The sequence below is a fragment of the Papio anubis genome, chromosome 10 (genome assembly GCF_008728515.1).
Source record: "Papio anubis isolate 15944 chromosome 10, Panubis1.0, whole genome shotgun sequence".
Classification (NCBI taxonomy): domain Eukaryota; kingdom Metazoa; phylum Chordata; class Mammalia; order Primates; family Cercopithecidae; genus Papio; species Papio anubis.
Window position 1 is genome coordinate 120,238,792 of NC_044985.1, and position 26,109 is coordinate 120,264,900.

General features: G+C 42.8%; 1 protein-coding gene across 4 annotated transcripts in view; it reads right to left on the reverse strand.

Moving 5' to 3' along the window:
* IQCA1 (IQ motif containing with AAA domain 1) overlaps positions 1–26,109 on the reverse strand; it is a 164,053-nt gene that overhangs the window by 35,162 nt on the left and 102,782 nt on the right. For 3 of the 4 annotated variants that reach the window (XM_021924179.2, XM_003908124.4, XM_009183397.4), the window contains 6 exons: positions 23,165–23,271; positions 22,902–22,994; positions 19,438–19,505; positions 16,487–16,569; positions 7,614–7,721; positions 4,098–4,297 (listed from right to left, as the gene is read on the reverse strand). In XM_021924179.2, coding sequence (XP_021779871.1) covers positions 4,098–4,297; positions 7,614–7,721; positions 16,487–16,569; positions 19,438–19,505; positions 22,902–22,994; positions 23,165–23,271 — 659 coding nt within the window. The remainder of the gene's footprint in view (positions 1–4,097; positions 4,298–7,613; positions 7,722–16,486; positions 16,570–19,437; positions 19,506–22,901; positions 22,995–23,164; positions 23,272–26,109) is intronic. The other variant, XM_009183394.3, reaches the window with a different exon arrangement.

Below are 26,109 nucleotides of genomic sequence, written 5' to 3' on the forward strand. Positions count from 1 at the left end.
CAAGAGGATGGGTTCATTTTACCTTTCCTCTGAAGAACTTAGTGCTTACTGGTAGTTAAGCACATGGAGGCCACAAGTCAGGTTGCCTGGCTTCAAATTCCAGCTCACCTTCAAATCATTGGCTAATTTTAGATGTGTGCTTGCGTGGGGGAAGAGTCTAAGAAGCTCAGTGAAAAGCAATAGATGAAAAACTAAAAGAACGGAGCACATTCCTCAGCTACTGCCAAGTCAGAGGAGCTTGGTAAACAGGCTTTCCATTGAAACCTTGGAGTAAAGACCATATTCCAGGACGAAGAGATTTGTTTTGGACCACAGACAAAGTCAAAACAGACCCATATTAACAAAATGGAAAACGAAGCCTCTGCAAGTTCAAGCTGATCAGCCAGTAATTTAACTGCCCGCTAGAACAGAGCCCCGCTTGCTTCAGAGGCTCCACAACGCACCATCCACAATGTCTAATATACAGTAAGAATTATCAATCAGATGAAAAACCAGAGAAATGTGACACATGGTCAAGGGAAAAGCAGTCAAACAGAAATAAGCCCCATTATGACCCCGATTTTGAAATGAGCACATAAGGGCTCTAAGGCAATTAAGTTCAAAGACTTGAAGGAAAAAGATGGTTGTATGAAACGGGCGGATGAAAACTATGCAGAGAAATGAAAACGAGTAATAAGCAAATGTAAGTGCTAGAAATGAAAAGCAAAAGATAAGAAGATCAGAAATAAAAAATAAGCCACAAGATGGGCTGAATAGCAGATTAGAGATGGTAGAAGAAAGGGTAAGTAAATTTGAATACAGATTAATATCCAGTGTGGGAACTAGAAAGAACAGAACCGTAGTGACTTGTGGAGCAATATCAAGCAGTCAAATGTGTATATAATTAGAGCCTCAGAAAGACAGGAGACAGAGAATGCAGTAAATACAAACTGGAGAAAATAATCGCCCAAAGTTTCTAAATTTGATTTAAAACATATGTTTACAGATTCAATGAACACAGTGAGCTACAAGCAGTATAAATACAACAACAACAACAACAACAACAACAACAAAAACCAAACACGAATGCCTAGACACATCATAGTCAAACTGATGAAAATCAAAACAAAGAGAAAATCTTATAACCATTCAGAGAATAATGACACAGGAGATTGCACAGGAGATAGAATTATTTATCTACACATTACACACAGGAGATAAATAATTCAAAAATTTGCTAACTTTTCATAAGAAACAAAGAAGGCCAGAAGACAATGGAATAATGTCTTAAAAGTGCTGAAAAAAAGGTCAACCCAGAATTCTATATCCAGCAAAAATATCCTTCAAAAATGGAGGCAATGTAAAAATATTTTAAGATAAATAAAATAGAGGCCACGAAAATTTGTTGCCAGCAGACCTACACTAAAATAAATGCTAAAGGAAGTTCTTTAGCTGAAAGGGAAATGATACCAGTTGAAAACTTAACTTGACAGAAACAAACAGAGTACTAAAAATGGCAAATACATGGAGATGTATAAAATACTGTATTTCTTCTCTCTTAATTTTTTAAAAATACAAATGACTGAAATGCAAAATAGCATTCTATTGTGGTATATATAACATTTATAGATGTAAAATGTATAATAAGAAAATGAAGGACAGAGATAACAAGTGGATTATGTTGTCACAAGATTCTCATATTTTATGTAAAATACCATATTAATTCTACATAGACTGTGATAAGTTAAGAATGACTACAGTAATCCGTAGGCCACCACTGAAAAACAAAATTAAAAAAGACCAAAAAGAAGGCAGGAAAAGAGAAGTTGAACGAAAGAGGAATGGAACACATGGAGAACAAATAGGAAAATGGTAGACCTAACTCAATCATTTAAGTAATTGCATTTAAAATAAACAGAGCAAATGCTCCAGTGAAATGACATATGTTGTCGGATTGAATAAGAAAGCAAACCCAACTGTGTGCTATCCATAAGAAATGCACTTTAACTATAAAGACATAGACATATTGGAAATAAAACAGCATAAAAATATACCATATACCCTCAGCATAAGAAAGCTGATGTGGCTCCATTAGTATCAGACCAGGTAGATTTCAAGACATGGAGTATTTCCAGGACAAAAACGGTCATTTCATAATGATAAAATAATACCAGGAAGGAAGACATAACAGTCCTAAACATGGATGTATCTCATAACAGTGCTTCAACATATGTGAAGCCACTGACAGTACTACAGGGAGAAATATAGAAATGCATATAGTTGGAGAGCTCCTCCAAATTCTCAGAAATTTTGAAATACTAAAAAATATGAAATTAACCTAAACAATGAAATGAACCAAAGAAACCAATAACTAAATGAAAGGTATAGTTGATCCTTAAACAACACTCGTTTGAACTGTGCATGTATACGTAGATTTTCTTCTACCTCTGCCACCCTTAAGACAGCAAGGCCAACTCCTCCTCTTCGTCCTCCTTCTCCTCAGCCTCCTCAATGTGAACAAGACATAGATGAAGACCTTTATGATGATCCACTTCCACTTAATGAAGAGTAAATAGATTTTTTCTTCTCTATGGTATTCTTAATAACATTTTCTTTGCTGCAGTTGATTATAAGAATACAGTGTATAATACATACACCATACAAAGTATGTGGTATTCAACTGTTTCTGTTATCGGGAAGGCTTCCAGTCAACAGTAGGCTATTGGTAATTAGATTTTTAGGGAGTCAAAAGCTCTATGTGGATTTTCAACTGCACAGGGGATTAGTGCCCCAAACCCTGTGTTGTTCAAGCATCAACTATAGGTAAATGACTTGAATATAAATTTCAAAAAAAAAGTTGTACAATGATCATATGTGCATGAAAATGGTGGTTACACATTGTATACTCCACAGATTCCTCTCTGAACTCCTTCCTTACAAGCACGAGAAAAAAGGAGAGTGGCATGTCCTGAGTCGCTGCAGTGGGAGGGACCATGTGGCTAAGGGAAGAAATCCTACTACTGTCGCTCCCTTGTTTCTTTTTTTTTTTTTTTTTTTTTTTTTTGATTGGGGACGGAGTCTCACTGTGTCTCCCAGGCTGGAGTGCAGTGGCGCGATCTCGGCTCACTGCAAGCTCCGCCCCCCGGGTTCACGCCATTCTCCCGCCTCAGCCTCCCAAAGTAGCTGGGACTACAGGCGCCCGCTACCGCGCCCGGCTAGCTTTTTTGTATTCTTAGTGTATTAGCATGACACTAAGGAGGAGATGTTCCTGTCCATTTATCATTCCTGTAAACCGCCTCGTTGCGGAGCATCTCTCACGCTTTACAGCCCCTCAGAAAGCAGACACAGAGCCAACACCTGGCCTCCAATATGGGACAGTGTTGGCCACCAAGTAGGTTTTGATACAGTAAACGCTGGCATGGCAGTTAACTGAAACGAATAGCATAAGGCTAACCTGGAGGTTCTCAAGCAAGTAGAAATTAAATTTTGTAAAGCCTTTGTATTAAATGAAAAATATTCTGTATCAAAGTTCTTTTAAACACATTCATTTTGTGATGATAAAATGGAGACCCAGGGAAGCTAGCAGCTTAGCTAAGATCACAGAGCTGCTCAGATCCTGTGATATCACTGCGTCTCTACATTACTCTGGTTGGCTTAGGTGCCTGCAGGCTTCTCCATCACACCTGTGTGAGGAGTGCACAGAAGCACAGAAGGTGCCATACCTTGGTAACTCATGTCATGTAAGGAAGAATCCAAATAATGCAAATATCTCTACCTGATGCCAATTATTAAAGTGAGGTGGGCCAAACAAAGCAATTGTGGGTTTAATTTTCAATGAGACATGAAAGCATTTTCAATGAGACATGAAAGCATTTCCGGAAGGGTTCCTGTGGCAGAGGGAGAGTGATCAGGACGGCACAGTAGGGTGCTTACGGAAAGAAAGAAGTTGTTTCTAATTGTGTGTGTTTGGCCATATGCAATAATGAAGTAATTTGCGGGGGTAGACAATGAGGAAATGTAAGAGAGTCATGCTTGTCTGCCAACAGAAATTGTCTGCAGGGTTTAGAAATGTAATTTGAAAGGGAGGAGAGTTGGAAACCAAGAAATATAATCAATACCTTGAAGACTGCATGCAGCATCATTTGGAGGCCATTTTTGCCAGGGTATTTCCCAGCAATGTTAGAGGATGACAAGTTGAAGAGGTTGGCTCCCGTTTCGGTGCAGATGGCATGGACCAGCATTTTCTTCCCTACCCCAGACGGCCCGGCTAACAGCAGCGATTTCACCAAGGGAGCTTTCTCATGCACTGCTGCAGAACCTAAAAAAGGCAGAGGCAAAGGTGCTAATGTTCTGCCAAGAAAATCAGTGGTTCTTCAACTAGGATAACTCAAGGTCAAAACTGCATCATGTGACCCCACTTTCTGCAACAGTGATAAAGGTGTCGAAAGCATTTCAAACCAGAGACACGCCTCCATCCCAGCCGGCTCCGTGACACTTTTAATTTGTATGTCAGGGCTCGTGGTGGAGCCATAGGGTCTCTGTGGGTCCTTAATACCCTTCTTCTCCCCCTCTCCACATCAGTATTTCCCCTAACATCATAATTTTTAAAGAGCATTCCTGCAATAGCTTACCTTTGGCTGTTTTTTTTTTTTTTTTCTTTTTTTTTTTTGAGTGCTTTCTCTGCTTGTCAGCAGCAGCATTAAATTCTTTGCAAGCTTGGGAAGAGGAATGTGGAGACACAGATGATAAGGTTGACTAAGTGTTTATTTCCTTGCAACCCTCTTGCCTACCATTTAGTGATTCTTGTGAGATAAAGGGAAGACGGAGATCCAGGCAGCAGTAGCCTGAACTTCTTTCTCCTGCCCTGGTTTCTAGCTGTCAGGAGCGGCAGAGTTAACCTGACACTTGGTAATAAAGTGACTTGGATGATTAGAGTCATTCGGAGGTTCATGCCCTGTGTTCTCCACCACTGTCAATTTCCTTAGTGCCCAGAAGGGGCCTCGGGTGTGGGTCTTCTCCACTGCAGAGAACACAAGCAGAGCAGGTACTGGGCACAAAGCAACTGAAAAGTGAATGGGATTAAATTCTGGAAAGTGCTGCGATCAAATCATTTATTATCATGTTAGTTTGCGTTCTGTCACTTAATGGGCTCTTTTTGATAATCTGTAAATGCCAATAAAATGATTATGCTTTTCTTTTTTTTTGTATATTGAAAAGATACAGAAACTTTAAGTGATGATTAGACATGTCATTCTTATGGTTACCTACCATTCTCCACATCAACTCAGAAAATGGTTTTGAGCAAATTCTCTTCAAAATGTAATTCAATGAGTGTGCTTTTTTTGTGGTTAGTAGGGGCTGCAGCAATCTAACGGGATAAAGCAGAGGCTGTTTTCCACAACAGGAGAGAGATGCCATTCATGTGCCCTGCACTGGACACCTGGGTATCAAAGGCTGCTCTGTGCTGGCCCTGGTTGGGAGCTAGGGCGGGGCCCGTGGGAGTGGGGGCTGTGGCGGGGAGTGACACAAATGTAGAAAAGACTCAGGATTTGCTGTGGACAGTTCAGGCCAGGGGCGGAGCTGAACCTGAGTTGCCATAATGAGAACGGGAGGCAAGCGGTGTGAAGGTCCAGGAGAGCCACAGGGAGCTCAGAGAAGAAACTGCTCCCCGCGGGGAACTCCGGCTGGACTTCCAGGAGGAGGGGGCACCTGGGCTGGCCTCTGAGGAACGGGCAGAACGGTAGCATGCAGTGAGGAGGTGTGTGGGCAGGCTTCACGTGGGGCCGGGAAGCCAGGCTGGCACAGGGAGGGGTGAGGAGCCAGCGGTCAGGGGCCCTGAAAGGTGGTGTGGGACGGCAGGTGCCAGGGTTGCTGGCTGAAGCCAGGGGGCCAGGAGAGGTTTCTGGGAGCGGGGGAGGGAGGAGAGAACAGTGCTGAGGACAGAGTCTTGGGTTGGGAGGGGGTGGCAGGAGGCAGAGGAGCAGGGGCGGGTGAGTGGGCCTGGGAGTGTGTGTGGCAGTGACACAGGCAGTGGCCTTCCAGAGAAAGGAGGTGGTCACCAAGGTCACCCAGAGACGTGAAAAGGGTGGTCCCAGGGAGGCCTCTTCAACTGGGGCCTGGCTGACCTCAGGGAGAGCAAAGGTGGGCAGAGGGCCCAGGAGCTGGCAGGACACACATGTGCCAGTGTCCACAGCTCTTCCTGCCCCTCTTGTAGAGCTACCAAGAGACACAGTATGGTTCCAGTTTTCGCACTTGAGCCCTGTTCAACTTTCCGAGGATTAAGAGATAACAAGGAGGCCAGTGTTCTGTGTCCTCAACCCAGTTTAGCCCCTTCCTAGCCCTGTGACTCCAAGGAAGTGCCTCTGCATCTTGGAACTGCTGATGAATCAGTAAAAGCTGGACCACATCCACCTGGAGGCGTCTGGCAGGCGATGAAACAGCGGACATGGTTTCTGCTCTGGGAGCACGCCTCCTCCCTTCATTCTCCATGATCTCTGTGTGGCAGCGAGACCTCTAGGAGGGTAGGTGGATGCTGACCAGATACTTCCTGGGCTTCCTCTTCCCTACCAAGGTGGTTTCAGAGTCTAAGACCCAGCCCTGGGCTGCAGCCGGTGTCTCCTGGCCAGGTATGTAAGCGGCCACGAGACGTTCTCAAGGTCCTCTGCTGAGTGGCCGGGTTTTTAGTCTGGGCAGTGGCCACCATTAAAAAAAAAAAATATATATATATATATATAAACACACACACACACACACACATATATATTAATCGCAAATTCCATTTATAGTAGTAAATTCCATTTACTACTTCTGACATTAATTTAGAAGAGGAATTAACTATTTCTTGCCAATAGGCTTAAGTTCTGAAGTCAAAGTGGAACACTAAGGGTTTGAACTACCCCCATCTCATTGTAAAGCAAATTAAACACACAGAATGTGACTTCTATTTGAGAGTTGTTGTCAGAACTGAAACTCCTGGCTGCAGTTGCCGTCCCTGCCCCAGGTGATTCAGGTCATACACATATCAAAGCCATTAAAAAAAAAAAAAAAGAAAAAAGCGAACGTGAGCCGCAGATATCTGTGTTACGGAGAGCCCATCTTTCCTGCATCACTTGCACACCACAGAGCTCTAGTGTGTCTGTCTGAAAAAAGTCACAATTGAACCTCATTTAGCAGTGAGAGTAGACTTCGGTGAAAACTGGCAGGGCCTTAAAGGTGATCCTTTAGATCCATGAAATACACTTGCACTGACTCCTGAAAGGCTGCCTCTGTTTAGGACCTAGTAGTAGGAGCCTGTGGGTAAAAGGCAAGTGGTAGCCCTAGCCCGTTCTCTAATTCGATTAATCGTAATTGCAGGTACTTGCTTTGCCTGTTATCTCCCCAGCTCACTGCCCGTATGTCCTTCAGCCCAGCACTGCTAAGCAGGCACACAGAGAGGGTGCAGAAGTGCTCCCCCTGGTAGTACTCTGTGTGCTCGTGGGCACACTGTCAAAATGAAACTGTGCCCACTCAGAATTCTCAGAAGGAAAAGTTAAGCTGCAGGGCACTTTTGCTGACAGACAGGAACACACCGTCCAAACTAGCAAGTGGTGCAAGCTGCTTTGGAAAAGGCACATCCGCGCACGCCGAGTCTTTACCTAATGGCCAGATTCCGTACAACGTGATGAGCTGTCTGACATCCAGGAGGGAGGGCATGGGTTCTATGGATACCTGGCGAAGAGTAGTCCCCAGGTAGCTGTACTCACCTGGAGAGAAAAGAAACAGAGGAAAAAGAAATGGAAAACAGCGCTGGTCTGAGCTGCATAATTTTGGTCTGCAAAAACGATCAGAGAATACAAATTTAACATTTCAGAACAAACAGAATCCTATTAGGAGAGTCATTATGAAGAACACCTCTTTTCTCAGACAAAGGTTTGAAGAAAAACTATCCAGGCAAGAAAGCCCTGCTCTACTAGCTAGAGTAAACTGGGAATTATGTTGACTATTATATTAACCTCCTAATACTTCCTAAAACAACATTTGAATATTGAGTTACGTGAAATGGGGCAAAGTGCTAAAAAGAAGGACACACAAAAAAGGCTGAAATAGAGGGGGCTTTGCTTTATTTACATTCCAAGAGATTATGTATAACATTTGTGCAAACTTTAAAAATAAGTTATTTAAGATCAAATTCTACAAAAAATGTAGAATTTGTATTGGAGCAGTGTAAATCTGAGTGTAAAATGCAGTCATTTGAAAGGAAGGGTATGAGTCTAATTTAGGATAAATAGAAACATCTCCTTTTGAGGGTAATATTCATTTACATTTTTATATTTTTAAGAGATTACCAAAGGAATAATCTAGAAATAAATCTTTACGGGTTCAATTAGAAGATATCAAAGGGCTTAATTGTAACTAGTCATAAATCTGAAGTGTTATTTTCTAACTAATTTAGATAAGGTCACCAAGAAAATTAGTTTGGCTGTCTCCATTTGTCATGAGGATGGACCTTTATAGGTTCATATGATTCTCTCTTGATTTGTATCTGAATCTGGAGTAAAAATATTCAATGAATGAATCATCGTGTCTGGATTTTTTTCCCTGATGCTTTCTTTCTATAGCAAGTCCTGGTCCTGCAGAGCTTCGGATGCTACACGTGTACGGCAAGTACAATATGCACATTGATGTGTGTAGGAAACACTGAAAATATCCCAAGCTTTTAAGCATTTTCAAATGCTAAGGAAATCAGAGTTAAAATTCAGACAGTGACTGCTGTTTTGTTGTGAGGTGGGGGGCAGCCTTTCAGAGCCTCCACATAAAAAAAGTCCTTGGCAAGGACAATGGGTATTGGTTGGGAGAATGAGCGATAATGAAAGCATCTATTACGGCTTCAGATACCACACTTTTTAATGAGCAGGTAATAAATAGAAGAGTGGTTAATTTAGCCTCCACTAGAACAGAAAGAGATCCTGTAACAACCGTTAAATCCAGCGCTCATTGCCAGTAAACACGACATTAAAGGTGACAGGAAAGTGACCCCAATTTTCCTGCTTATCTAAACCCGTATTAATCTCCAGACGCACCATATTTTCTAGAACCTAACAGATTTTGTTTAAACAAATTACATTCAGTTGAATTAGTGGGTGTTGGTTCTAACAGAGGCAAGGACACAAGTAGCCTGGGCTGCCTGCCAAGTTCTGAGACTCGCACTGAAAGCACGTTCCTGTGTCTGCAGTAGCCCCGCGTACAAGCCATGCCCCTTCCCATCCATGCATTCGGAGCTTGGAGAGTTCAGGATTCCCTGCACAGACATCAGATCTTCCACAGGGGAGGGAAGAAGAAAGTGGCAGATGAAAAGGCGTTTGGGATAGAGGGCATGACAATGCCAGGAAACCCAGAACAAGGGGCAGAAAACCAAACAGGGGCTGCATGACAGGTGGAATCGAATCCCCTTGCAATTCTATGTGGAAGTCCTAATCCCCAGCATCTCAGAACACGACCTTATTTGGAAATAGGGTTGTTGCAGATAGATTTCATTAAGATGAGGTCATTAGAGTGGACCCTAAATCCAACAGGACTGGTGTCCTTATAAAAAAGGAGGAATTCGGACACAGAGACAGACATGCACAGAGGCAGAGCACCATGTGAAGAAAAAAGCAGAGAGGGAGGTGATGGTTTTACACCAAGAATCACCAAAGATTGCCGACCACACGCCAGCTGGGAGCAGCTGAATGTCGTGCAGGTGCAGCCTGGGGTGCTCCATCCAGCAACTCGCTTAATGTTTACAGCGATTTAGTGAGGCATTCGCTGTAATGACCTCATCCCATAGTAGTGGAAACTGAGGCACAGAAAGAGTAAGGAAAGGCCTGGCATCCTGGAGGGAGGCAGCCTCAGAAGGACGAGAGGAAGGAGAGATTCCTTGAGCCTGGGAGGAGAGACTGGTCAGTGGCCCCTGAGCAGCGGGCATCCAGCCCCTAGGCCCTGGAGGTCTAGGGGGTCTTCATGGGCACCAGCCCCCAGAATATCTCTGCAGCCTGGTGCTACCTGGGAACTGGGGCCTTGACGATATCTAGGGGCAGGGGTGGGGACTGGTAAGAAGGACAGTTTAAATCACCTTGTTAGTATAGGGGTTGTGAAGCTAAATTAAGGTGATTTAAAGAAAATAAGGAAATTGCTATTTCTCGATTGTGGCAGGTGCTTGCTGCTGGGCACAGGGCCAGTTTTGGAGCAGGGTGGCCATGCAAGGGTGCAGCAAGCAGTGGGTTGGGTGGTGGGGGTGGGCTGTGGGAGCTGAGAGCTGGACCTGGAGGAAGGGGTCCTCCCGAGCTCTGCAATGCAGGCTTCGCATCCTCTGGGTCCGTTCCTCCCCTTCAGTCTCCTGTAGCTCTCATCTGCTGTGATTCTAATGACTGTTGGGAGTTCAGTGGTGTTGAGGAAAGAGTGGGATTACAAATCTCAAGACTATAAAAAGCAACTCTGTGTCCAGTGGCTGAGCATGGTGGATCTGTGTAGTGCATTCCTGGCCTGGTGGAGACATCCATTGGGGAAACCACGTTCTGTGTCTGGGGATCCCTGCTCCTGCCCTGCCTGGATGAAGGGCTAGGGAGGAACAGCCCACATCTACCCTCTCTCCTTCTCTAGAAGCAGGAAGAAATAAAGGGCTCTGAGCACTGAGGCTTTGTAGCACAGACCTCTGGAGCAACGGAATGGGCAACAGAGGAACCCTCTGGGCCATGCCTCTGCTGTCAAGGTGTTAAAAAGGAAACAAGATAATAAATTCGAAACCAGGGAACCCAAGGGTGAGTGAGGGTGCCTGGGTCCTCATCTTGTTAATTCTCTTCTTAGACAAGATGACGAGGCATGACTTAGCTGGGTGTTGAGAGCAATGTGCTTTCCAGAGGCAGGGGGCCATTCCCAAGCTCCCCAAGTTTATGAGATCAGGAAGAAGCTCCCAGCTGTGCAAGAGCCCAGTCCCCCTAAGGCAGAAAGTCTGCAATGCCATGTTGGCAGCGCACACCGCTGTTAGGCACCGTACTCTCTCCTGAAGCCCTCACCTTCTATTGGTTTTATGGGTACATGGAGGATGCTCACTACCAATCCTCGTGCCAAGGTCTCTCGTGCCATTTTTGATTGTCAGTAGGTCATTCTTAGCAGATTCTTCAGGAAGGGCTCAGGGGGAAAATCGCTGAGTTCTTGTATGTTTATCAGTTTGTGTCCTATGTACTTGAAAATAAACCTGACTGGGTACAAAATCCTAGAATCCTGCTTCCTTTCCTGGAGCATCTTATATATGCTATTCCATTTACTTCTGGTGTAAAGCATGGCTGTGGAAAAGTCTGACGATAATCTAATGTTCTTTCCTTTCCAAGTCCTGTGATCTCTTTTACATAGATGCCCAAAGGCACTTTCAATAGACTGTCTTCTTGATCAATCTGAGTCAATATTCTCAGATAGACAGTGTGGTCTTTCATTATGTGGTTTTAATGTTTTTTAAACATTTAAACCCTTTTCCTGTTTGCCCTGAGAAGACTCACCAGAGATGCTTTTGGCTGCAGCACTTACCCCAAGAAAACTTTGCCACGAAGCATCTCGTTTTTATTATTATTTTCGCATAGCTCTAGTATACTGACTTCAGAAACAAAAGACATCATTCTATTTATAGCGTTCTGTTTTCAGTAGTGGTGTTTCCATTTAGAAAATATAGTAATTCTTGATGGCTGAAAATATCAAATGCTAAGAAACGTAGCATTCCTAGGCATGATCTTGGCATTGTTTTCCAATGGTTGTTGGCTGAAGATTCATTTGATGAATCTGATTTTCTCCGAAATAGACAATTCTGATGATTCAGATGATTCTGATATTAGTTCTGTTTAGAAATAACTCCAAGAACAGTTTCTACATTTTATTTTCACGTTGAAAATCAGTCAGATTTGCTTCAGCCTTAAACAGCATGTTCACATGAAGTTAAATGAGCATTACCAGCGAGCTGCGCTTTCTTTTTCTAAACAGGAAAAGGCCTAAAAGAAATTTTCATGAATTAAAATTGTATATATTTATAAAATTGCAATTTGAGACAAGGTCCTGCTCTTTCACCCAGGCTGGAGTGCAGTGGTGTGATCTTGACTCACTGCAACCTCGAATTCCTAGGCTCAAGCGCTCCTCCTGCCTCAGCCTGCTAAGTAGCTGGGACTACAGGTGCGTGCCACCATGCCCAGCTAGCTTTTATTTGTTATTTTTTTGTAGAAAAAGGGTCTTGCTATGTTGCTAGCATAGGCTGATCTAAAACACCTGGTCTCAAGAGATCCTCCTGCCTCAGCCTCCCAGAGTGCTGAGATTACAGGTGGGAGCCACTGTGGCCAGCCGAAATTCTTTGTATTTTTTCGATTCCTTTGCTTTGATTTTCTTCTTTAGGGACTCGTATTATCGGTGTATGTTGGATTTTCTTTGTCTGTCATCAATATTTGATATGCTCTTTTGAATTCTTTTAATATCCTTCATTTCTAATTTTGCTTTAAAAATTTGTCTTTTTGCCTTTTATTTCTAAAGCATTATTTATTATTTTTATTTGCTCTTGTATTCATTATAATTTGTTTTTTTTCTATAACATTTTTCCCTTTATTTATATTTATTGAGATTTCTCATCTCATTTCTGGGTTTTACTTATTCTATTTTATGCTGTTCTCACACGTCTTCTATAATTTTTTAATGTATATTAACTTTTTTTTTTTTTTTTTTGAGATGGAGTCCTGCTCTGACCCCTAGGCTGGAGTGCATTGGCACAACCTTGGCTCACTGCAACCTCCCTGGCTTCAAGCGATTCTCCTGCCTCAACCTCCCAAGTAGCTGGGATTACAGGTGTGTGCCATCACACCTGGCTAATTTTTGTAATTTTTGTAGAGACGGTGTTCCTCCATGTTGGCCAGGCTGGTCTGGAACTCCTGACCTTAAATGATCCGCCCACCTCAGTCTACCAAAGTGCTGGGATCATAGGCATGAACCACCGCACCTAGTCTCTGAATGTATATTGTTTTGCAATAGTAGGTTTCAGTATAGACCTGCTTTGTGGAGATGCTGTTTTGGGATGTTAATGTTTTCTTATTCTTTTTTTCTTACGATAATTTTGCATGGGCTTTGACCTTGAACTTTTCCATTGCTCAAATTTATATGAGCGAATAGTCCAACACTTTTAGAAGGAAGTGTGGCGCAGGATAGCTCTTCCAGTTTCACAGAGCTCCCTCCTCTGTCATCTTTATAGATGCTAAAAATGTGGTGGTTTGCTTTCTGAGACGTTCTGGCTCTGGTCCCCTTCCCTAATTTCTTCTGGGTCTTCTCTACGTTTCAACTTTACTTTTCCCATCCTGTTCAATTTTGATTTCACTCCCAAGAGTTTCTTCGTAGTATGGGCCCTGTGGAGGAAGGCACTGGGGTGAGTCACTGTCCCAGCCCCTTCACAGTTTCTTATTCGGGTCCTTTGCACTCATCTGCTACTGAGGTGGGCAAAACCCCTCCTAGTTTCAGCTTTGATTCTTACCTGGCCCACTGCACATTACCTGGCCCATTGCTCTCTGGTTATTTTGGGGTCTCCTATTCTCAGGTCCTTTGGTGTCTCTAAAGTTTGTCCTTTGGGGCTCAATGAGGAAAATTTGTCATTTAGTTGTGGTGCAAGTGTTGCCTGGGGGGTTTTGGTCTTGTTTTCTAGTTCCTCTATTTTATGATGTGGGGATTTAGGAAGATACACTGCCATCTTTCAGGCTAAGGACCTTAACTGGGAAAAAATGAAAATATGGACAAGGTCAAAGTGTGCCAGATTTTGGTGGACATTTGACTACTTTGGTTAGATTGAGTCATTTTCACTTAGAGTCTGTATGAATTTGTTCTTGAATTGCTATAAAGAAATACCCAAGACTGGGTAATTTATAATTAAAAGAGGTTTAATTCGCTCATGGTTCCGTAGAGTATACAGGAAGCATGATGCTGGCATCTGCTCAGCTTCTGGGGAGGCCTCAGGAAACTTACAATCATGACACAAGGCAAAGAGGGAGCAAGATGTCTCACATGGTGGGAACTACAGCAAGAGAGAGAAAAGGGGGAGGTGCTACACACTTTTAGTTTTATTTTTTTAATTATTATTATTGTTTTTTGAGATGGTGTTTCGCTCTTGTTGCCCAGGCTGGAGTGCAATGGCGTGATCTCGGCTCACCACAACCTCCACCTCCCAGGTTCAAGCGATTCTCCTTCCTCAGCCTCCCGAGTAGCTGGGATTACAGAAGAGTGCCACTACTCCCGGCTTTTTTTTTTTTTTTTTTTTAGTAGAGATGAGGTTTCTCCATGTTGGTCAGGCTGGTCTCAAACTCCTGACCTCAGGTGATCCGCCCACCTCGGCCTCCCAAAGTGCTGGATTATAGGCGTAAGCCACTGTGTCCAGACTGCTACACACTTTTAAATGACCAGATCTGGTGAGAACTCACTACTGCGAAGAAAGTATCAAGGAGGATGGTACTAAACCGTTCATGAGAAACTGTCCCCATGATCCACTCCCCTCCCACAAGGCCCTGTCTCCAACACTGGGGATTATAATTCTACATGAGGTTTGGTGGGCACACAGATCTAAAGCATATCAGAGTCACTCTTAAATGGCTGACTCCATCCACTTTGACCTTAGGCATCTTAAAGATGCTTCCTGAAAATTGACAGATCATTGAAAAAGTTCAGAAGGGATAAGAAACTAATAATTAGTTGAGAAGTCAGTCCACACATAGGTAATGGGAATCTACCATGTGCCAGGCATTGTACGAGGCACTAGGATCTTTTGTTCACAAATCCAAACCATAAATAAGAGAAGGTTCTGTTAAAAATAGCCATTTAAAAATATCAACAGAATTAACAAAACAGAATCAAGGCACAGGAGAAAATTCTCCAGCACCTGAAGAAGAAACACAGAAAGTAAAATAAATAGAAACCCAAAACATATCTCAATATATATTCTGGCAAAATTCTTATGCTATTAGGAAATGTGAGGGCTCCTTCAAGTCCTCAAGAAGAAAACAAGGCTGTCTCAAAAAGGGATTAAAATAACCATCCTTTGATCAAAGGAGAATGCCAGCCTTCTTGCTCTCACAGACCAAAATTGGGTCAATGTAAATATCAGGATGGATAATGATAGATATAGATAATACATTGAATAAAAAAAGAATCCATGTGTCTACACTGATAACACAATTTTAAAAGACTACACACTTCCTTACAGAAGAATGACATCTATTCAATGTAGAAGGAATGATAGAAAGAGAAAAATCTCCACTTTACAACTGCTACGGCAATAACTGATGCAGATAAAAATTGTCAGTGGGTGCTAAAACGCTTGCCTGAAAGGATGCTGGGAACAGAATCTCCACAGCCTCAAAATATCACCCCTTGGATTCATTGTTCATTAATTATAAAGGGAAAGATGATGCTTTACAGTGGAGAAATTCAGGGAACAGTGCCTAAGCCACAAGATTAAACTTAACATCGTCACCGATGGGACAAAGTGGCATTAGGTGCCCCCAGTGGGAAACACTGACAGGGACACACCATCGTTTTCCTCTCAAATGTTTACCCTGAATCAAATAATGAGGAAACCACGACGCACATTCAATTGAGGGACAATCTGTGAACAGCTCAGACTCTTCAAAAATGCCAGTGTTGTGAAAGATGGAGGAAGGCTGGGAAACTGTTCCAGAAGGAAGGAATTATGGGAGACGGAAGAGACACAACAACCACTCGCACCATCCTTGGCTGGATTTTGGATGCAGAAAGACAAGTATGTATACAGGACATTATCAGGACAATTGGGAAAGCTGAAAGTTCACTGTATATTAGGTAACAGTATTGCATTATTGTTTGATTTTCTGAGTGATTTTCCTTCTGTGGTTATGTAGGAGAATGTTGTCATCCATTGGGGTAATTTCTTCATAAAAGTAAAACTAATAACTGCATTAGGGTGGTACAGTTATGAGGAATTTTAAGATTTAAGTGTGTTTTCAGGTCATCATCATGTTTTTTAAAAATTCAGAGAAAACCATTAGGTGAGGCTGTGATAACAAATGTCCCCACCTCATTCCTCCCCAATATTTGTGTCTCTATTGGAAGGTATCTTTTGGAAATAATTCCTGCAGTAAAGAGTGTGTTGTGGAAGCCTTAGGTGCTGCCCCAGGTGCATTTTTTACATGTGAAATCATAAACAATTCCCCATCTCCTTAAATCAGATTATGCCAGAAAGAATGCATCGAGGAACCTTGCTAGTAGGTTAAAAACCTGCTTCTATTACCTTAGGGGAGAGAGCTGCAACCATTTTATTAAGAGAATCTGTTAGTTCACAGCATCCTCTTAGGTTATTTGAATCAATTCAATCCAACATTTACCAGGAGCCACCATGGGCCAGGTTTTGGCTTGAACAAAAATGTAAATAAAACATATTTCTGGCTGCTGGGATTTCAAAACACAAGAGGTGACACGTGACACACACATGCATTATTCTTTGTGTACTCACCAATGTAATCAGAGAGGTTGACTTTCAGAGCCTGGATCAGTAATCCTTCTTCCACCAGTTCCTTATACAGAGACTCGATGGTCCTGGGGAGAAAGCAGAGTGTCTGTTCCAGAGTCACACACACAGAAATCAGCAGTATTTCTGTTAATGATCACATATGTGGAGAACTTAAACCAGATCTATTTCCAAGTACATTTGTTCATATGCAAATAAAAGGAGTTTTGAAGTGTTTCTACAATTTGGGGATAAATTAGGCTTTTTAAAAACAATACTTTCACTCATCCATGTGTGTATCTGATGTTTCCCATTAATAAGAATGATATCTTTGGGCATCTGGGACCAGCTATAACTCCTGCAGTCTGCCCTTCCATCAGTCTTCATGATGGCACAAATATGAATTAGAAATTACCCAATAATAGTAACGCAATGGACCTATAATTATATATTCGGCTAGCATCTGCAAGCTGTAGTACGTCATTAATCCTTTGTGAAATTTATGTTTCCTTTTAACCCAATTGCACAATTGTTTGAAAGAAACATCTACAAAGAACAAAGGATGAGACTGAAGATAATTCTTATATGGAAGATCAAACGTCTAAAGCTATGAGGGTGATGATTTTTTAGGAGGGTGTTATACTTTATGGAGTGTTTACAGATGTCAAAACCACTTCTCTAAAAGGACCTTGGGCATATAGCCAGCACATTGGTAATTTATACTAATTGAGAAAAAAATGGACATAGTATCTATCCCACGTAACGGATGAAACTCCCAGTGATACGCGCTGGGTTTGGCTTGCATAAATTAGATAGGCTAAATTCCAATATTATTCAGTATAATCCTTTGAGATGTTTTGTCTTTTCCTCTTCTTTATTCTTCCATCCCACTCTGGTCTTTCTCTAAGTTGAGAACTGTAAATACAACTTTATTTAGACAGTTCTTCTGACTGTCCTGTGACCCAAGTTAGTGTGATTAAAAGATACCCGAGAATATCAGCTAGATTCAAGCCAAATACTATTAGGGGAAATGCTAATCCAATGACCCCAGTCTTTGGATGACTGGAGTTGTATTCCATCAAACATGTTTAAAGTAGTATGCCCTCTGCTGAAAGTTAACAAAGATTTAATTTAGCGGAATTTGGGATAGCAATATTTGACCCATATATATCAAGAAGGTATCAACTGCAGTGTTTTAACTTGAATACTTATTTAACATAAACACTTAACACAGGCATAAAATATTAACATAAATTTGAAGAAGATTCTCTAACATAATCAGAACAAACGATATTAAGAAAGTCCGAGGCCAGGCATGGTGGCTCACACCTGTAATCCTAGCACTTTGGGAGGCTGGGGGGGCCGATCATTTGAAGTCAGGAGTTTGAGACCAGCCTGGCCAACATGGTGAAACCCCGTCTCTACTAAAAATACAAAAAAATTAGCTGGGCCTGGTGGTGGGCAACTGTAATCCCAGCTACTCAGGAGGCTGAGGCAGGAGAATCACTTGAACACCAGAGGCGGAGGTTGCAGTGAGCTGAGATGGCACAACTGCACTCCAGCCTAGGCGACAGAGTGAGACTCCATCTCAGAAAAAAAAAAAAAAAAAGCTAGTAGAAGACACCGTGGCATTGTGTGTGAGCATGGGCTGCACCTTCCTCAAGGGATGGGACTCTGAGGCCCCTCTGCCCCCCAAATCTGTCCCAGGAGGTGCCAGTGTTTGCACATGGACAGATGTGTGTCTCCCCAGGAACAGGGGCACCTGACACTCAAAACACTTGACCAGTTGCCTCTTAGGCAGCCTCCAGCCACAGCTTCTTGACCTGGAACTGCTTCTCAAACAGTGGAGACTTGAGTGGAGAAACCTGCAACCCTCTCCCTCTATGGATGTCCTGTGAGAGCCATTTCTCTAGAGAGCAGAAACCCACACTCCCCGTGACTGTGTTTCCAGGGGCTGCTTGCCAGGGCCACGGCAGTGTTCTGGCCTCCCTGGAGGCTACAGACGCCCGGTGCCCCTCTGGGTGCTCTGGCCTCCTCTTCCCCCTCAGAGAGCTCTAGGCAGGGCTTTCTCTCTCACAGAGCTTCTCTCGAACAGTTTGGGAGAGTAATGCTGGGACACAGGGAGAAGCAGGAACCCCCAAACAGGGTAGCGACAGGACCAAGGGGAGGGAACCCCCAAACAGAAGAGTGACAGGACCAAGGGAGAGGGGAGGGAACCCCCAAACAGGGGAGTGACAGGACCAAGGGAGAGGGGAGGGAACGCCCAAACAGAAGAGTGACATGACCAAGGGAGGGGAGGGAACCCCCAACAGGGGAGCGACAGGTGTTGACCCATTAATAAGACCCATGGGAAGAAAAATATACATTCAAAATTATTTCCCACATTATTTATTAGGGATTTTAATTAAATTCCTTGATAATATTTGAAAACCTAGGTACTATTTATTTTCAATGTTAAAGCACTTTCAGGCCACTTCAAGTTAAAAATGAACACTGAATTCATTCGTCCTGCACTGAAGCTGGGCCCATGAAGCTCCGAGAAAGGACACAGCCCTTCCTGAGACTGGGCCTCACTGCTCTCATTCCTTCCGCGGCAGGAGCAAGGGCCCCAGCAGAGGCGCTTGGACAGATTCCTGCCCTGTGGGTACTCAGAGTCTCCATATTTCCTCAAAAGCTTCACCAGGCTGTTATTTCTTAAACACAAAATTTAAACAACACCCCTTCCATGAATTTTAAAACTTAAAAAAAAAAAAAGTTATGAAGTCAGAAGTCATGGGGGTCCAGGTTTGCCTTCTGGGCCACCCAGGCATCTTTCCAGTCTGGGATTTGTAGGGACAGGACTGTGGAGGATGAAGAGGGCGTGGCACCACAGAGGGGGTGCCCTTGGGGTTTCCTGTGCTCTTCTCTGGGGCACCCTCTTCTCACATGCCTCACAACACAAGGAGTCCATTCCTCACCTGTCCGCTGTCAGATCTTTATCCTTCTTTGTCTTTTTCTCTTTCTTTTTGCCTTTCTTTCCTTTCTTCTTTGGAAAAAAAGGAAATAACCAATTTAGTCAAAACAGGCAAGCAAATAAGTCCTAGAAATTAGCTAAGCACGTTGTTTTCTGGGGGTGGTGGGAGATGGAAAGTTAACTGTGGCGGCGTGAACATGGAACCGCAGTGTTTTCATGGACGCAGGGACTGTCCTGGAAGATCCCATCCCAAGTTGCTTATGTAGGTGTGTCCTTGTGTGGATAGACGTGAGATCCCCACTGTGGAATTTACACGGGGCCAAATTCCAAAGAGGGAAGAGCATTGTGGCTTTCTGGGCTCTGGCTTGGTGTCCCACAAAGGATGAAAGTGCTGTGACTTAGGTTGAGGTTCATTTCTTTTTGCTTATAGATGTCCAGTTACTCTGGCACTACTTATTCAAAAGTTATCTTTCCTCCTTTGAATTGCTTTTGCAATTTTAGAATAAACTTGTCTATGCCTACAAATTATATTTCTGGTATTTTGATAGAATTGCATTAATCCTATCCTATAAAAATATCCTAATGGACATTTTTACTATGTTGAGTCTTCCAATTCATGAATATGGTATGTCTGTCTATTCAGATCTGCTTTGATTTCTTTCACTGGCATTGTGCAGTTTTAACATACAAGTTGTATATCTGTTTTGTTAGATTTACACATATGTATTTCATTTTTTGAGTGATTTAAAAGCACATTCCATTTTAACTTTTGTGTCTATGTATTCATTGACGATAGATAGAAATACAATTGATTTCTGCATGCTTATCTTATATCCTGCACCCTTGCTGATATAAGTTGATTTGGAGTTGGTAGATTCCTTGGGATTTTCCACAAGAAAATAATGTCATCTGCAAACAAAACCTTTTAATTGTATAGCAGTTTTAGATTTACAGAAAAATTACAAAAGTAGTACAGAAAGGTCCTGTATCTCTCTCACATAATTTTCCATATTAACATTTTACACACTATGGGACATTTGTCACAACTAAGAAACCAACATTGGCACAATATTATCAACAAAAACTCAAAGTTTATTAGGTTTCCACTAATTGTTCCCTAATGTCCTTTTGTTTTCCAGGATCCCAGGAAGGTTTTGGAGTACTGATTTAATCTCTTTGTTATTGATTTGTTGAGGCTTTCTATTTCTAGATTTGGTCTTGTAGGTTGTATATTTCTAAGAATGTATCCATTTCTTCTAGGTTGTCCAACTTATTAGCATCTAATTATTCATAATAGTCTCTTATGATCTTTTTTGTTTCTTTGACATTGGTTGTAATTTCCTCTGTTCTATTTCTGAATTTACTTAAATCTCATCTCTTTTTTCTTAGTCTAGCATAGAGTTTGTCAATTTTTAAAATCCTTTCAGAAAACCAACTCTTAGTTTTATCATTTTTTCCTACTATCGATTCTCTATTTCATGGATTTCTGCTCTAATCTTTGCTATTTCCTTTCTTGTGCTAGCTTTGGGTTTAATATTCCCCTCTTGTTCTAGTTCCTTGCGGTATGTTGGTTATTTGAGATTGTTCTTTTTTAATGTAGGCATTTATGGTGAAAAACTTCCCTCTTAGTATTGCCTTTGCTACATCCTATAATTTTTGGTCGTTGTGCTTTCATTTTTGTTTCGATATACTTTCTAATATCCCTTCAAATTTTTTTCTTTGACCCAATGGTTGTTTGAGAGTGTGTGGTTTAATTTCTGCGTATTTGTGAATTTTTCTGTATTATTTTTGTTATTGTTTTCTAGCTTCATTTCATTGCAGTTGTAAGTTACCTGGAATGTTTTTAATATTCTTATACTTATTAAGATTTGTTTTGTGACTTAGCATGTAATACATCCTGGAGAATATTCTGTGTATACTAGAGAAGAATGTGTGCTCTGGTGCTGCTGGGTAGAATAACTGTTAGGACTATTTGGTTCCTAGTACTATTCAAGTCTGCTGTTTTCTTATTGATTTTCTGTCTGGATGATATATTCATTACTGAGAATGGGATAGTGAGGTCTCCTACTATTATTGTATTGCTGTCTATTTCTCCCTTCAGATATGTTAATATTTGCTTCACATATTTAGGTGCTTTGATTAAAGGTGTATATTTATTTATACTTGTTATATCTTCCTATTGAATTGACCCTTTTATCATTAGTTAATGATCTGTTTGGTCTCTTGTGACAGTTTTTGATTTGAAGTCTATTTTGTCTGATATAAGTATAGCCATTTCTTCTCTCTTTTGCTTATTATTTGCATGAGATATCTTTTTTCCATCCCTTCACTTTCAGCCTATGTGTCCCTAAATCTAAAGTAAATTACATGTATATAGCATATAGTTGAATTTTTAAAATCCGTTCAGTGACTCTATATCTTATGATTGGTGAGTTTATCTATATACATCTGAAGTAATTTTTGAAAGGAAGGGCTTACATTCTTGCTCATTTTCAGTGTATCTTCTATTTTGATGGTTCTGTGCTCCACCCGGGTGTGCAGCCTCTCACCAGATTACAAGTTGCTCTTGTGAACTGTAATGATCGTCTTTGTAGTGCTACATTTTGATTCTTTTCTGGTTCTGGGGTCCAAAGACAGGCCCAACACTGATTTTTGTGGATGGACCCGCAAAACTAAAGAAGCACAATGGTTGCAAGTAAATGACTTGCTATCACCACATTGCCCCTGATCTAGCAAAAGTGGAGAGAGCTGCCACAGAAGCAAGGCTCACCCAGGGTTTGTGGGAGGCTCTAAGAGAAAATGTGTGAATCACAGGAAAAGTGGCTCAGTCATGGAACGTGGAGAAAGCTGCCATACAAGCAAAGGCTGCCTGTGCTCACGCCAGCACTGGCAGGGAGGAGAACTCTCCGCTCTCTACTCTGGGTATCTGGCCCCAATGACAGGGCTGTCTCTGGAATGAAGGTAGAAGTAGGGGTCAAACTAAAAGAACTTAAAATACTCTGATCTAACTAGCTACTCTAAAGCACTGTGAGATGGATTGGTGGCAACTTACACTTCAATTCATCCAATTCCTTTCCCTATGATTCCCCCACTCACAAAATCCTACTCATTACCATTGGCCTCCCTTATAGCTCTATGTACAGGAACAGATGGGAGACCATTTGGGGAATATGCTTTGGCTCTTTTGATAGTTCTCTTTCTATCAGTGGGGCTTGGGTAATATGAATCTGCAACCGACCAGGGCTTGGGAGATGTTACTCTCAGATGGTTGGGTTTATCCTATTTATGAATCCGCAGGCCCAAAGGTTAAATGGTGGACCAATTAAATTTACCAAAGGCAGGCATGTTTCCCCGTGAGGTGTCCTGGCAACAGGCAGCCCTCCTGGACATGCCACAGAATGGCAGGGGCTGCTTTTCATGACTGAATCGGCTCCACCTCACCCCTCTGCAGGGTCCTTCCCCACTCACCTTCTTCTTCTTTCCTACTTTTGCTGGATGCTCCCGTTCTCTGTCCACAGCTAGCTTTAAGTTTTTTAGTTCCTGTCTCATCAACTCATCAACCTAGGAGAATACAAAACAATACTTTTAAGTCACTTTGCATGTCTTGTGTTTTGTTTGTGAAGTTTAAAAATCCCTTAAATTATGGGGTAGGTCATTAATAGGAAATTGTAAAGAAGCAGAATGGTTGAAGTAAATGATTTGCTATTACTACACCATAAACATAGCTGTACCTGTACCCTGATCTCTGACTCTAATTCTTTCCGTTTCTCCTCTTTGATCAGTTCTGGATCAAAGTCCTGAGAGAAATTCCAAGACTCATCTTTATTCATCCAGATCTCTATACTCCAGAAGGGTAAAGAAAAAGAAAAAATTTTAAAAAGATGTAGGTTAGTGAAAACAGTTATTGCAATATAAACATAAGCCTCACTTTATATGCTATTGCATAGGATAAAAGTTTGAGTAAAATAAGCTGGACAGATGACATTCATATATGTGCTTGTAAATACACCAAACAAAGAAAAAAAACTGCAGATGTAAAAATATTTTTTTTTTTTTGAGACGGAGTCTTGCTCTGTCCCCCAGGCTGGAGTGCAGTGGTGCGATCTCGGCTCACTGCAAGCTCCGCCTCCTGGGTTCATGCCATTCTCCTGCCTCAGTCTCCCGAGTAGCTGGGACTACAGGTGCCCGCCACCATGCCCAGTTAATTTTTTTTGTATTTTTAGTAGAGATGGGGTTTCACCGTGTTCGCCAGGATGGTCTCGATCTCCTGACCTCGTGATCCACCCGCCTCGGCCTCCCAAAGTGCTGTGATTACAGGTGTGAGCTACCGCGCCCGGCCTTGTTTTACTCAATATTTTTTAAGTGTGATACAATTGTATTCTACTGTATTATTATAATCATGTAAGAACAATATGTTAATGGTGGGATTATACAATCATAGGTGACCCCTTTTATAATGTTTTATCTCATTTTTTTTTCTTCAAATGATTCACTAAAATACGATTTTGTTGCCTGTTGAACCCTCCAGGAATTATCCCTTGCCCCTATTATAAAACAGACAACATTAAACACACAAGTACTCGGTATTTCTCCCTAATTCAACAGCTAAATTTCCGAATTACTTTTTGGATGTTTTTGAAATCACACATATTTAACGTTTCCCTTTTGCCTCCTCCTGGTGGTTAGGAGGGTGGACCTAGAGAAACATGACCCTAGACAAAATAAGGATAATTTCCCATCACTAAAATAAATGGAAATAGAGCTCCTTTCTCAGAAGGGAGGTTCCAAATGTATGCTGAGGTGTGGAACAGCTGGATCCTCGACGTGGGACTTGGAAGAGGTCTCCTGTGGGAAGCCAAGACTTGTCATTTGGGGAAGGAGACGTCTTTCTGGAATCTATGCCGAGAACGTAAAGGAAATTTGCTGGAATTGGTGAAGCTGACAACCGCCAACCAGTCTGGCCACTTCAGTGGGACCTGCCTTTAGCGCTGTGATGACCTTTAACCTGGGAAGGTAGCTGAGGACTCGGGGCACAGACAGAGGCTCCCAACCTTTGGGGGACAAGGGCTACCCCTTGTGAAGACGGCAGAGGCCGCAGGCCTCCGAGGCAAGGCAGGTGGGGTGGTGAATGAATGAAGGAGGCTTCTCAGCATGGCCTCCCTGACAAGCATGGCATGACCCACTGACCAAGAAGGGAGAGGGTGGCGCTCTAACTCTACATTGGGAGGAAAGCCATAGTCACAGACAGAAGAACAAGTCTGGCTGCTGGAGACCCAGAGCCATCAAATGTGAAGACCTAGCATAGAGAAGCTTCCCCAGAGAATCATGTGGGTAAACGAATGGGAAGGAGAGGTTGAGTCTCTGAACAAACCACAGAGGGACCAGGAACTGGCCAAAGGGATGAACAAGGAAAGGGGTAGGGATGAGATGCTGTGAGACCCAGGAAAATCTAGACTCTCAGGAGAGGTGGAGAGAGAGACTGGGGAGATTCTGATGCAAACTCAGAACTGGCAAATAGGCAGGACAATTGTCCCGAGGTTTTTGGCCACCTGCCACCTGCCCGGGGCAGCACAGCTTGGTGCAAGGGCCACTGTTTGCGGCCAGGTGGAACCTCTGCCCTACCACCTACCAGTTGGTGACCTTAGCAGGGGACAGCCTTTGCAGAGCCCATTCCCCTTTCTGAGAAATGAAAATAACCCCTTCCTCACGCCGATATGGTGATGGTAAATGGAATAAAATAAAGTTATATGAATAATTTATTTTTAATAAATATTTATATATAAATAAATATATACAGTTCCAGTTTAGCCCCAAATAGTTGCTGCCATCCCCCAGGAAGCAGAGCATCTCACAGGGTCTTAGCCTACCTCATTGACACTCTCTACTTCCTGGAGGGAGAGGATCACACAGGACAGCAGCTACACCAGAAACAGCTATGCCCCAAAGCAGGTGCGTGCCAGCAAAGAGCAATTGGGGCCCTGGGGCCAGTGCCTGTGCCTTTAGTGGTCAGAGTCAGGACCCTCAGGACAGGACACCTGCAGGAAGACAGGACATGGAAACGCAGCTCCAGTTTTCAAAAAGAGTGGGTCGGGCTGGGCGCAGTGGCTCATGCCTGTAATCCCAGCACTTTGGGAGGCCGAGGTGGGCAGATCACGAGGTCAGGAGTTCGAGATCAGCCTGACCAACATGGCGAAACCCCGTCTCAACTAAAAATACAAAAATTAGCCAGGTGTGGTGGCACGTGCCTGAAATCCCAGCTACTCAGGAGGCTGAGGCAGGAGAATTGCTTGAATCCAGGAGGCAGAGGTCGCAGTGAGCTGAGACTCCAGCGTGGGCAACAGAGCGAGACTCCGTCTCAAAAAGAAAAAAAAAAAAAAAAAAGAGCGGGTCGGGTTCACAAGCTGCAGATGCTGACACCAGAGGTGACCACAGCACTTTCTGGGCAGAAGGGGTTGTTCGCCACACACGGCAGAGGCAGGTCCACCTGACTTCCGGACAGACTGCAGCACGGATGGCTCAGCAGGTATCTGAGCGGGGTGGGTGGTGGGGGGTCCAGCAGGACCCAGCAAGAGCTCTTGACCAGCCTACCTCCTACCAGCAAACTGAAGGGCAGGGCTCTGTGTATTGCTGTTTGAGCACCGTCTCTGCCACAGAGATATGGAGGACCAGCCTGTGG